Raw genomic sequence first — 12847 nt, 5'->3', positions numbered from 1 at the left:
CCAATTTACTCTTAACCACTCTCAAACCAAAATTGCGTTTCTCGATGTAGAAATTTATCCCTCTGACAACAGCTTGGCCACTACCTTGTTCAAAAAGAAAACAGACAGGAACAAAACCCTGCACTACTCAAGTTATCATCCGAGAAATTTACGTGACAACTTACCTTTCGGTCAATTTCTACGGATCCGAAGGAACTGTCAATTCAAGGATGAATACATGGCCCACGCTACTACACTATGCGACAATCTAAAGAAGAGAGGATACCCCAAGAAACTACTAAAACGATCAATGAAAAGAGCTTGGTGGTCACCCAGAGAAGATCTACTCAAAAAGAAAGAGAGCCATCCACTTGAAAGGATTGTCTGTGTCTCGACATTTTGTCCTAATTCCAATCTAATGAAAAAATGTATTATACAGAACTGGCATCTAATAAAAAATCTTGACGTATCACTGAAACAAAATCCCTTATTTGCATTCAAAAAAGATCGCAATATTGCTAACCAAATCATTCGAGCAGCTATGCCACAAAATAAACCACCGACGGTGCGGGATTATGTAGGACTACAACCCATTCAGGGCCATCGTAAATGTGGCTCATGCGCATGTTGTGACTCGACTATTGAAGGCGATCTCTTTGAACACAATCGGATTTACTGGAAACACGAATCGTTCACCAACTGTCGAAGTAAATCAGTGATCTATGCCATACGATGCCCGTGTGATTTAGTCTATATAGGCAAGACCAGCCAAGAAATTCGAATCCGAATGTCACAGCATAAGTCTAGGATCAACAACAATGTTATATCAGCCCCTTTGGTCAACCATTGGCGAACCAACAACCACCAAATCAAAGATCTAAAATGGACAGTAATCGCCAAAGTAAATAGAGATGCAAGAGGTGGCGACCTTGAGCAGAAACTCTCAAGAACAGAAGCCATGCTAATTCTCAAATTCAACTCTGCCACCAAAGGCCTGAATGAACTTTCTGAACTGTACAACTTAACTTAGTATAAGGTTTGAACACTACGAGTTATCACTAGGAGGACCGTATTACTTCTAAACTAAAGTACCACCATTCCAAATCCACCTCCTAAAGAGAATGAGTGTCAAAAAGACAACCAACCTGCACGAAACAACACACATTGGGACAACCAATATTCACGGGCTGAAAAATGACATCATGTGAGTATAACTTTATCCTGTCCCCCCCTTTTTCTGAACCACAACTCACGAGGTCTCGCAAATTTACATTAGAGGCACTATATTACCCTACAATCACATCATCCAAAGAGAGTTAAAAACCCTTTGAAACAACATTTATGTTGTTTTTCTTTGCAGTATTTCATCAAACTATTTTCAGGGAAAGACTACATCTAAACTGTCTGCTTGAGAACAACAAAACTTCACGGACTGAGATGGATTTTATTTTTCGAATCAAGTACGTGAGTTTTATCATCATTCTGCGCAAACCTCAATTAACGCAACTAATGAAATTAGATTCACCGTTTTTGATCACCCTCTTCGCCTTGTATGAAACGCTATCCTAGTGAGGAGACACGTATAGCAAACAACACTCTATTACATACGAGCCGCCTCCATCAGTCCTCTTTCTATGCCTAATCCCTCAACCAATTGGCTACCAGACGCATAAAACGTCATCGACAGGGGAATATCATTGCGACGAAAATCGGCAGATCAACACGGAAACGAACGGATACCTCGCTTCGAAAATCCTCTGACTTCGACAGGTATGAAGCGCCGGAAGATTTAGACTACGGTCTGATCAGTTCCTTTGTCTTTTTTTCCCCCCCCCGTTTCTTAATATTGTGCCGATTCTTTACAGAGTTGACTATTACCATTCCTGATGAAAAGCGGCGTCCTCACACCTAACGCCCAGACTCAAATCAACCATAAGAGACTTCTACCTAAGGTAAACCCTGGCTTTTACATGCTACGGACCCAGGTGTTTCCCTCTAATACATTAAGCACCATCTGATGCCATGTCTGTTGCCTTCCCAGTTTTTCAACCAGGTCCAGCCCAACACGCTCCCTTCCTGTTTTTACTAAACAAACAAGCATTTTGCGTCGGTTGAGCAACCTCACACAACAGTAAGTCATTTCCGAACCTATTCATTTTCTGAATGCACTTTTTTAAAAAGGTATGGTTGTCCTTACACTCTTTTACTATTTCTTCTTTGTTTAGACTAATCCCGTCCGTCTCCATCTGATACAAGGTAAATGAATTGAGCTCCTTAAAAAGATTTCAGAGAGAGGCATAGGGGAAGCACCCAAACTTATTTAGGTTTCTTATTACTTTACAGGTCCTGAGGAGAGACCCAATGATCTATGGGTCTCGAAAGACCTTATACCGTGACCACAAGAGGCTAAAATACTGAAATTTAAGAATTGTTTGTAGTCAAACTTGGCGCTCTTACAATTGACTCTGTGGTCCTTTGACTGTAAAACTGTTTTTCAACGTGAATTAAGCCTGTGTGATAGTAGGAATGGATGTGAATGCATGAGATGTGTTTGTGATATGTTAGCATTGAATGTATAAATGTTGTAATGTAAATATTCTATTAATCACTTTTTCTAAAAATTCAGCCCCTCTGGCAACAGGAAGGTTCTAAAGATCTATAAATTAGATTATTAAAATATTGATTCAATCAAACAAAAGAATAAATTCATTTTTCTGACACATTTTGTTTCACTCTTTCTAAATGTGGGCTCCAGAATAATATGGTAGCTTTAATTGAAGGGCAGCTTTAGCACTCCAATTGTTTATATCATCCCAAAATAATAGCATACCTGTTTTTTGAGATGACGGGCTGTAAATTCTTGGTCAGGCAGTGGGGAGCTGTGCTCGTAAATAGGAAGCAATGTATACAGTGCAAAGCGATGTAAGTCATTGTTTGCTATTCTAGGTGTTGGAAGGCAGTATATTCTGTACTTGAAGATGGAAGGTAGTGCATGCATTAATCACAGATGAGGCAGTGGAGGCTATCTGCCAGTTCAGGCCATATGTGATATCTCAGGTGTACTCAGTCAAGGATGTAAGCAGCAGTGTGTTGTGCCATGAGGTAGGGAGGTTGCATAGGATGTTCCAAGAGCTGTAGACGGTCTTTGATGTGCTTTCTACTCTGTGGCAGTGTGCGAGATGCGTTTGTAAACTATACAAAGAGGTGGGGTCTGTGCGTGATGCCTTAATCTTTGTGTTTAAGTGTGCGCTCTGCGGTTGTTCATGTTCTCTCCTGAAGGGGTCCTCGTCAAGCAGTTCAGATTGACTGTTCCTAGGAAGAGCAGGGTCAGTAATGATTTGCATGGGATGGGTCTAGAGTGGTGCAGTATGTGAAAATCTGTTTTGGAATGCTACCTAACACGAATGCTAGTGGTTTTAACTATTTGTAAGCCTTTCTCCCTTCGCTTTTTGTATGTTATTAAGTGTGCGGTGTGCCAAATGTTGGGAGTCACAGTATAAACTGCGGCAGGAGGAAAGAAGCTCTCTGGGATGCACTGTTTGCGATGCATGGCAACTATTTATGGTTTGTGCGATATTGAGAGGCTTTCAATGTTGCTCACAGCGATCTGTGGCTTTGTGTGCTGTGGCAAGGGATAGTAGGGAGTGTACATTGTGCCAAGTAATTGGCAGAAGTATATGCTGTACCTGTGACTAGAGGCAGTGTATGCTGAACATCTGACCCTCTTTCTTTTCTTTCATTCCCTAGAAGTGCAGAATGGAAAAACATCAACTAATGGCATATCCAATGGAATCCATCTCCATAGCAATGGATTCAGATTAGCTGAGGGGCGAGCTCATATCAGGTACATCAACTGTCATCTCTTCATTCTGTCTGCCACCTCTAGTCTTTGCTGCAGCCCTTTAGTTCTACCCTTTTAGTAAAGGGCTCCCTGGGTGTTTGTTACTGTTTCCACCCTGCCAACACACATCACCTCTTGCTCCTGCTCACTACCTATCCTTGCAAAGTGCCCTGACACCTTTGCTGCTCATTTGCTGTTTCATAAAAAGATCAATAAAATCCTTTGTTTCTGCCCCTCATCCCCCCCATACCCAAATTCGGGCTGTTTGTGAATAGGAGCACACCTTCATGCCTCTGACAGGTGAGATCCTGCACTGGGTTTTATACAGGTTTTCTTGTTACTCGACATCGAGAGAGGGTCTCAATACAGAGAATGGTACATGGTTGTAATCTCACTCCTCCAGAAAAAAGAATCTTAACTGATATTTGACATCATTTCATGTTTGTATTGATGCAAGATCTGGACACTTTTGTGAACTAAATATCTATTGATTAGAAAATTATTTGGTTTAACACCACCTTCTCTTCTATTATAGTTTATGTGCCTGATACCTTTCTGTAGGAAGGTCATATGCTCATTTTTGCATAATACCAAAGACAATGTTCGTGGTTGCAGAGTAGTGTTAGAGAAACTGGTAGCTTGTTGAGTTATTACAGCTTTTGTGTCCCACCAAGTGCATTCTTTAATACAAGGAGCCAAAGCTTTCCTCGTATATGGGTATACAGCCATCACAGTTCAGTGTAGAATCTCCTTTGAGAAAGCTGAATTTTACTATTGTTGGTGGGACTTCATCCTGCGGGTGTCACTGCCTTTGATATTTATGGAGCAGTGAGTATGCCTATGCCTATAACCAGTTGCAACCATCTTGAAACTGCCATTAATAATGGCTTAAAATGGGCTCTAAATTAGAGAGTTTAACAAATATCTGAAGACCTTCAAGACACCTCAGGATTTCAAGCCATATGTTAAGTTTGGTGGTTCTTCTCAAGAACTTCATTAGAGTGGGAAGGGGTTAATGTCCTCTTTAATGTTTGTAAACCATTATCAAGAGATGTTTTCTCTCGATACATCAAAGAATGGTAATCTTTACCTACCCCTCTTTGGGGTCCACCTTGAAATATCACTTCTTGACCTTTGTGAACTCGCAGTTCACAGCAGACAAGGGTGCTGAACTACAGGACAGATTTGTAGCACTTCAGTTATTTAATTTGACTCTTTGTCAGGGTTTTCTGCAGACTCAAAGGTTTAGTATGTCTCCTTTATTAGACTTCTGTCTGGAAGCATAGTCTTCTGGCCAAAGGTGTGAGGGTTCAACTAGGCATCTAGCCCTGGGTCAGAGCTCTTAAGATGTGCCCCCTCCCAGGTGCTGGTTAAGACATTCTTGTCAACGCCCACACGGTGCCAAAACTTAGAGTTGTGGAAGCAATGAGTCAGGATCTCTGTTCACAACAGCCTCTGTCTTTTAAAATAAGTATGGGCAGGGGACCACTCGAACCAATAAAGCACTCCTCAGACTAAAGAGCTAGTATTACAGCTGAGTGTCTTCCATAGTCTGTGTTTAGTGCAGAGTCTGTTAGACTCATTCCTAGAGGATTGATGACTTCATAAAACGTGAATGAGACAATCATAAGAAAAGTGTGCGAGGTAGGAGATGTGAATTGTTGGGGAATGATCCCTAAGTGTTTTCTTTTGCCTGCTAGAAATGGTGCAAGTATCATGACTTCACAAAGCAGTAGGCTTTCTTTGAACATACTTCTTTGCAAGTGTTTTTTGTGAATTAATGTTTGTGACATATGTAGCTGTAGATACACATACTGTGCATACTCCTGCCATCTAGTGTTGGGTTTGGGCATGTGAAACTTGTTTTTTCTCCGAAGAAGTGTTTGTGTCACAAGGTATGGTGACTCCACCCATTGCTGGTAATGTGCATGAGCATTGGCTCCATTGTTAGATTGCATCTTTCCGCCATCAGGTTTGGAAGTGCATCCACTGAGCTCCGAGCCGACACCCTCTGCTGTTCGGCACTGGTACCCCCCGTTTCTTCTACCCCGATCAGCTTGAATCAGTCTGCAGCTTTGTCTCATCACTCGACTTCGCCATCCAAGTTCCTTCCACCACCCTCTCAGGGCATTTGCTCCCTTTTAGGGCCTTCTTCTCTGCCTTTTTCACGAAGGATGCAGATTTCATAATGCAAAGAACCACTTTCTGGAGCTGTTCACAGTGCAATTTGAAATACCGCTGGTCTGATCATCATTGGGTCTGCAACTCCTTTCTCTTTCTGGAGCATGACAAGGCATCCTGCACCACCTGCCTCTTGATCAAAAAAGACACTCCATTAACATTGAGATTGGCGCCTAGCTCAACGTACCATGTTACACCGTTCGGAGACACCCCTGATCTCTTTGGGGACCAGGATGTCTAGGAGAAGCCACAGTTAGAGACTTTGGGACTTCAGACCATCTGCTTTAGCCTGAAATTGAGCTTACACTCCAACTTAGAGGCAGAAAAACTGCCTTTTGCTTTGCAGAAGACGTTGACTGTAAATACCACACCCCTCCTCTACAGTGACAGGGTGAGTACCACCCTCAAGAGGTTTGGGCTTTGAGCCTCAAAGTCCACACTGAACTTCCTGTGTGTTAGTACCAGAAGGCCATTGTTGGCACCAAACAAAGGCCTCGGAAATGAGTCTGAGCCAACCATCAGCATCAAAACAGCCAATCGGGCCCTCTGCGCCGACAGCACCTTCAAAGCCGGCAATAAATCGTTTTTCAGCGCTCAGGACTCCTTCGGCTTCGAAGAGCTACTCAACACGATATCCAAAAACCTTAATTGGTGTTTAATTGTCCTGCTGTCAATGGGGCTTTGGGCACCAAACGGGGAGGACCTGGAGCAGCCCATCCTGCTTCGACTCGAAGCAATGTGCAGAGTGCATTAGATGGACGTAGGAAGAATTCAGATGATGGCAGCAAATTTAAACAAGCATTGGCATAGCCAGTCTGTATTGCCTTTGGGACTTTATAAGTGTTTAGCCATGCAACAGTTGATGTTGTTGCACCAAGGATATTGTACTGCATAACTAAATGCTTATAAGGTCCCAAAAGCGAGACCTATTGGCTATGCCAATGCTAGTATTTTTTGGTTTTTTAATTGAGGGGACCGTGCATTCTTGCATTTATTTATAAAATTGCGAAAAAGTTACAAAAAATAATGTGCAAAAAGACCAGGATAACTAGAGTGTATTCGACTTCATACAAAGCGTATTGCAAAATACGATCCAGGCCCGGGTGGCACTAGGTCCCCTTGAGGTTATTTTTAAATATGAACTATCAACTTGTATTGAAAATGCTGCATGCCCCTGCCAGCTGGTCTGCTGTGTACATTCCGGGGAAGCCTGCATTGTACTTGTGCACAATACAGAAAAGCAGCACCCCTTGCCCCTCCACTCCCACCAGGAGTATGCCTTTCTAAATCTATTTATATTGAAACCGTTTTTCCATCATAATTCATGCATATACAAATGGAAACTTCCATTTACATTTCTGTCTGGTAATAATGAGGTGAAACCTTTGTCCAGACAGTGGTAACCTGTAAAAATGACAAAGTAATGACTCGGTACTAGTATCACAAGATGTGCTGCCTTATGACGCACATTTTAGTCTTTGGAGTAATAGACCTGATGCTCCCAAGAGACCTAAGCTGAAAACCCCCGATGGAACATAAGCAATTATCTTGAGATCTGACCTAGCCCTAGGCCTGGGTGCCCTCTGTATACTGCAGGTGCTGTCAGTGCACATGGCTCGAGTTGTTTGTAATCACAAAAGAGCCCAGAATAAACCATACCTACAAGGCAGCAGTGAGTCCAACACCTTTTCATTTAACTATGTGAGAAGTCAGTCACCAAGAGAAGGGTCTACGCTCCTCCTTGAAACTATAACATGTGAAGCTAGGGTCACCAGTAATTCCGCAGCCTAGCAAGGGTGCAATGGGCCCTCATGCAAGTAAGAAAAAAGCCAACCCCCATCCCATAGTGCGGAAGTTATCGAAAAAAAACCTATTAGCCGTAGTTGGATGCAGTTGGCCACTCTGACTCCTGGTGCCACTGCACCTGCTGCACTTCGGATAGCTGCGCCCCTGCACTGGTTCGGTACTATTAAGAAAAGAGGTGCAGGATTCCAAGCAATTTGACCAAAGTAGCAATTGAGGCTACAGAACACAACCCCATTCATTCAGAAGTGCCTGGAGATACTAGCATCATTCTACGAGGCACGTTTGTAGAGCTAGGCGATTTGTTTCTCAGCTTGGAAGCTGGTGAAAGAGCTAAGTGAACTAATGCAAACACTGCAGAGATAAAAATGTTATCATATAACATGTAAAGCGCTCTGATACCTTCGGGTCTAGCTTATGCTATACAAATCTCAAAATAATAATACAGGCTCCAAATTCAGTATTTCATCCTTCAGAGGTCGATAAAATGAGTAACATTGAGTTGGGTAGTATTGTGCATATCAGTGCCTAGATATCAATCAAAAATGGTAGACAGCGCTATGTAAATAAAGTTAATTGTTATTTTTGTCTGCCACAGCCCTACATAAGTTCGCTCAACAATACTTTTTCCGGGCTAACTAAACATAATTTTACATTAAAAGTAGTACTTGTGGCGTGCACATTCCTTGCACAGGAAATGTTTCACGATTCGCAGGTCATACATAGTGAACTCACCCCGCAGCTGGTGAAACGAGGTGCAAGCGGCACCGAGTGTTGAAAACCAGAGGTGAAATGGGCAACACTGAACAAAAGGCGCAGCCTCTGAAGAGTTGTGGCAGATATAACACCTGAGCTGTGACATGGCCGAGGTGCGAATGGCGGCGGCACAAGCTACAATAAGGTCCCTGCGAGAGCACTGGGGCAGATGAAGAGCGCGAATAACAAAAGGGCAGAGGGAACGTGAGAAGCCAAACAAGGAAGGGGCAGAGAGGATCGGGTTGCAGACTCTATGGTCAAAGATCAAAAGATAGCAACACAAGAGGAGCCTTTGAGTGATGAGGCGCTAATTGTCTGCCCTGCAAATGGGCGCGGAGAGGAATCAAGATAACGATCAGGGAGGAATGCAGCTGGCACAATGCGCGCTGCTGCTCGCTCCCGAGGCCCCTAGGCCATGACAGTGAATGTTTTGAGGAAAGGCGGGACTTGCACCCGTCTTTGGCCATTTGCGTGTTTTCATTATTGAAAGCCACACGCAAAGGCTAATGGGATGTGTGGGAGGAGGCAGACCCACACAGAGAAGTCTCTTGGAAGTCTGAAGTGATTCCAAGAGGCCCTCTCCTAGAGCAGCGCATGAGCCCTAAAAATGCTACTTATTATTACTGATTGAAAAAACAAAATGTGCACTATTGGGGTGTTCTACATAAAATTGATGTATGCTGCACAGCCGTGTGGCAGTGACAAAGTATACCCTAGCTGAATCTAGATAACATGTGCTTTACACCCATGTAACTGTGGCAAAGAATACAGTATTTACCCAGCCTTGAAAGTGAGTGCTGAGTTCAAATAACAGCAGGGGCCGATGTACCAACTTAGCTAACACTGGTTTGCATTTCAAAAGTCTGGATAGTTAAGTACCGGACTGCAAAATGGAAAAAAGGAAGAAAAAGATACCAAATCTTAATCGAGAGAAAAGATATAAGCAATATGACAATGCATTAAAAGTCGAACTATATGGAAAGAGCAAACACTATGAAGAGATTGGGCTTTCAGCTGCAACCAATTCCTCGAAGATAAAGGACATTGAGCTCGTCGGTTCAACATGCAGTTCCATTCAGCTGATAACATACAGGATTGCATCTGAAACGTGAAAATAAATCACCGAAATGCTGCTCTGCTCAACAAGAAACAGCAGTCAACACAATAAGTGAGGCAGTAAGAACAAGTATTGAAAATGCAATAGGTCTCGCCCTCGTTTAAGTTAAAGCAATTCTGTTTGTAATTAGGTGGCTTTTTAGCTTTGCTTTTATTAGTGTTTGTAAAACTTTCATATACATAACATGCATATGTATGTATATGTATGCATGCATTTATATTTGTATTTATATAGATATGCTGACGTGTATATATATGTTTGTATATGTATGTGTATATATATACACATACATATATATAAATGCATATATATATATGTGCGCTTAGAGAGAGGTAGAGGTGTAGAGGTAGGGAGTAGTAGAGAGGTAGGGAGTAGTAGAGAGAGAGGTAGGGAGTAGTAGAGAGAGAGGTAGGGAGTAGTAGAGAGAGAGGTAGGGAGTAGTAGAGAGAGAGGTAGAGAGTAGAGAGTCAGTGGTAGAGAGTGATTGGTAGAGAGTGAGTGGTAGAGAGTGGGTAGTAGAGAGTAGTAGAGAGAAAGGAGTAGAGAGTAGTAGAGAGAAAGGAGTAGAGAGTAGTTGAGAGAAAGGAGTAGAGAGTGAGTAGAGAGTGAGTAGAGAGAGTAGAGAGTTAGTAGAGAGTGAGTAGAGGAGAGAGTGAGTAGAGGAGAGAGTGAGTAGAGGAGAGAGTGAGTAGAGGAGAGAGTGAGTAGAGGAGAGAGTGAGTAGAGGAGAGAGTGAGTAGAGGAGAGAGTGAGGAGTAGAGAGTGAGGAGTAGAGAGTGAGGAGTAGAGAGTGAGGAGTAGAGAGTGAGGAGTAGAGAGTGAGGAGTAGAGAGTGAGGAGTAGAGAGTGAGGAGTAGAGAGTGAGGAGTAGAGAGTGAGGAGTAGAGCGTGAGGAGTAGAGCGTGAGGAGTAGAGAGTAGAGAGTGAGTAGTAGAGAGTATCAGAGTGAGTAGTAGAGAGTGAGTATCAGAGTGAGTAGTAGAGTTGCGAGAGTAGTAGAGAGTAGAGAGAGTAGTAGAGAGAGAGTAGTAGAGAGAGAGTAGTAGAGAGAGAGTAGTAGAGAGTGAGATGGAGAGTGAGATGGAGAGTGAGATGGAGAGTGAGATGGAGAGTGAGATGGAGAGTGAGATGGAGAGTGAGATGGAGAGTGAGATGGAGAGTGAGATGGAGAGTGAGATGGAGAGTGAGATGGAGAGTGAGATGGAGAGTGAGATGTGGAGAGTGAGATGTGGAGAGTGAGATGTGGAGAGTGAGATGTGGAGAGTGAGATGTGGAGAGTGAGATGTGGAGAGTGAGTAGTGGAGAGTGAGTAGTGGAGAGTGAGTAGTGGAGAGTGAGTAGTGGAGAGTGAGTAGTGGAGAGTGAGTAGTGGAGAGTGAGTAGTGGAGAGTGAGTAGTGGAGAGTGAGTAGTGGAGAGTGAGTAGTGGAGAGTGAGTAGTGGAGAGTGAGTAGTGGAGAGTGAGTAGTGGAGAGTGAGTTGTGGAGAGTGAGTTGTGGAGAGTGAGTTGTGGAGAGTGAGTAGTGGAGAGTGAGTAGTGGAGAGTGAGTAGTGGAGAGTGAGTAGTGGAGAGTGAGTAGTGGAGAGTGAGTAGTGGAGAGTGAGTAGTGGAGAGTGAGTAGTGGAGAGTGAGTAGTGGAGAGTGAGTAGTGGAGAGTGAGTAGTGGAGAGTGAGTAGTGGAGAGTGAGTAGTGGAGAGTGAGTAGTGGAGAGTGAGATGTGGAGAGTGAGATGTGGAGTGTGAGTAGTGGAGAGTAGTAGGCTCTGAAGATGAAACCACGCCTCTATCTCTGAGGGACATCTGTGTCACTGCCCCAGGGCAGCAGCTCTAAAAGACAAGAGCAGAAGTGAAAGCACAGCGAGGCCAACAAAGGGAGGGGCAGGGCTGCTTAATGGATCGGGGAGGAGATGTGGGGGTGGGCTATTCTTTCACTGCGAACAACTGTGCCTTAGCTGGGGTTTACGTCGAATGACGCGGCTTGGGAGTAAACACAAACCAGCCCCACAACGGTACCTTTATGCGCACTAGCGTCATGTACATTTGTAGCCACATCATTGACTGAGTGCATTTGATTGATTGAAGTAGTGAAATCTAACCTACTTCTAAAATTAACCAAAAGTGTAGGTGCTCTCCAATTCCCATATTAAAACTACCTGCCAGTGTTATTATCTGAAAAGTAAAGAGGTGCTGAGTGGTCACTCCTCAGCAACATAAAGTACAAACTACAGTGATGAAGAGCTGTGTCCATCACTTTTGCCCAGCCTTTATCCCCACAGTGCTATCTCAGATGAGCGTGCAAGTTAATGTGGTCAATTTTACTAAACGTTTAATGCAATAAATTAACCATCTGAGCATTAAACTAGTTCTACAAGAAGAAGGATTTGCCATGTGTGAATAGCTACGAAACATGACATCAGTACTAGTAGCATTGTTATGAGGTCAAGAGAAACAGCAGCAGATGAGAAGCAGGGTCGGCCAACGGTGAACAGCGAAAGAGCCCCATCTGCACCGGCCTCCAAAAATCCAACAACACTAACTGATGACCACAGAATCCACGGAACCCAGCACAATCCAAAGGTAACAATAGTCTCTATATACAGAAAAGCACAATAACACATCAAGACTAACAATAAGAAAAACTGAGGACCGATAAAAGCAAAACCCAGCACATAACAAGCATTCCAAGTAGTTTATAGCGCAGTGAATTCAAATGATTATACATTAAATGTACACAAAATGAAAATACACAGTAATCAGGCAAGTAATCATCTGTAGAAACGCATTTAAAAGAGCATTAGTCAACAGCAACAAGGCCCGGGTTATATACACAGCAACATCGGAAAGGAGATGCAATAATAACATGTCTGCTTGCATAACAGATAAATGTTACAAAACGAACTTCTCCGTGCACTGAAAACAATTCCCAAGGACTCATCGATAGTTTGGAGGGGTCTGAAAATCCTTTGGTTTCTGAAAGAAAATCTAAATGCGAAGTAGGAGCACCCGGAAGAATTTCCTCCCCCACATGGATAGCCGGAAAATTCAGCCGATTATTGTACTCCGAATTAAGACTGTCCTCCTGAAATGGGAGGATGTCTAGTTCCCTCCAAACTCTAAATGAAGCCCATCGAGATGTGAGTAGTGCTCAAGCAACCGAGGCCAACAAAGGT

The 12847-nt window shown here is 43.2% G+C and overlaps 1 protein-coding gene across 9 annotated transcripts in view; it reads left to right on the top strand.

Annotated features, from left to right (window-relative positions):
* The window catches only part of WDTC1 (WD and tetratricopeptide repeats 1), a 475018-nt gene that overhangs the window by 343732 nt on the left and 118439 nt on the right, over positions 1 to 12847 (top strand). For all 9 annotated transcript variants that reach the window (XM_085647700.1, XM_085647694.1, XM_085647701.1 and 6 more), the window contains one exon: positions 3727 to 3823. In XM_085647700.1, the coding sequence (XP_085503826.1) occupies positions 3727 to 3823 (97 nt within the window). The remainder of the gene's footprint in view (positions 1 to 3726; positions 3824 to 12847) is intronic.

The sequence above is a fragment of the Triturus cristatus genome, chromosome 3_2 (genome assembly GCF_964204655.1).
Source record: "Triturus cristatus chromosome 3_2, aTriCri1.1, whole genome shotgun sequence".
NCBI classification, from domain to species: domain Eukaryota; kingdom Metazoa; phylum Chordata; class Amphibia; order Caudata; family Salamandridae; genus Triturus; species Triturus cristatus.
The sequence above is the reverse complement of the archived record's forward strand: the minus strand, read 5'-3'. Positions and strand labels throughout refer to the sequence as shown.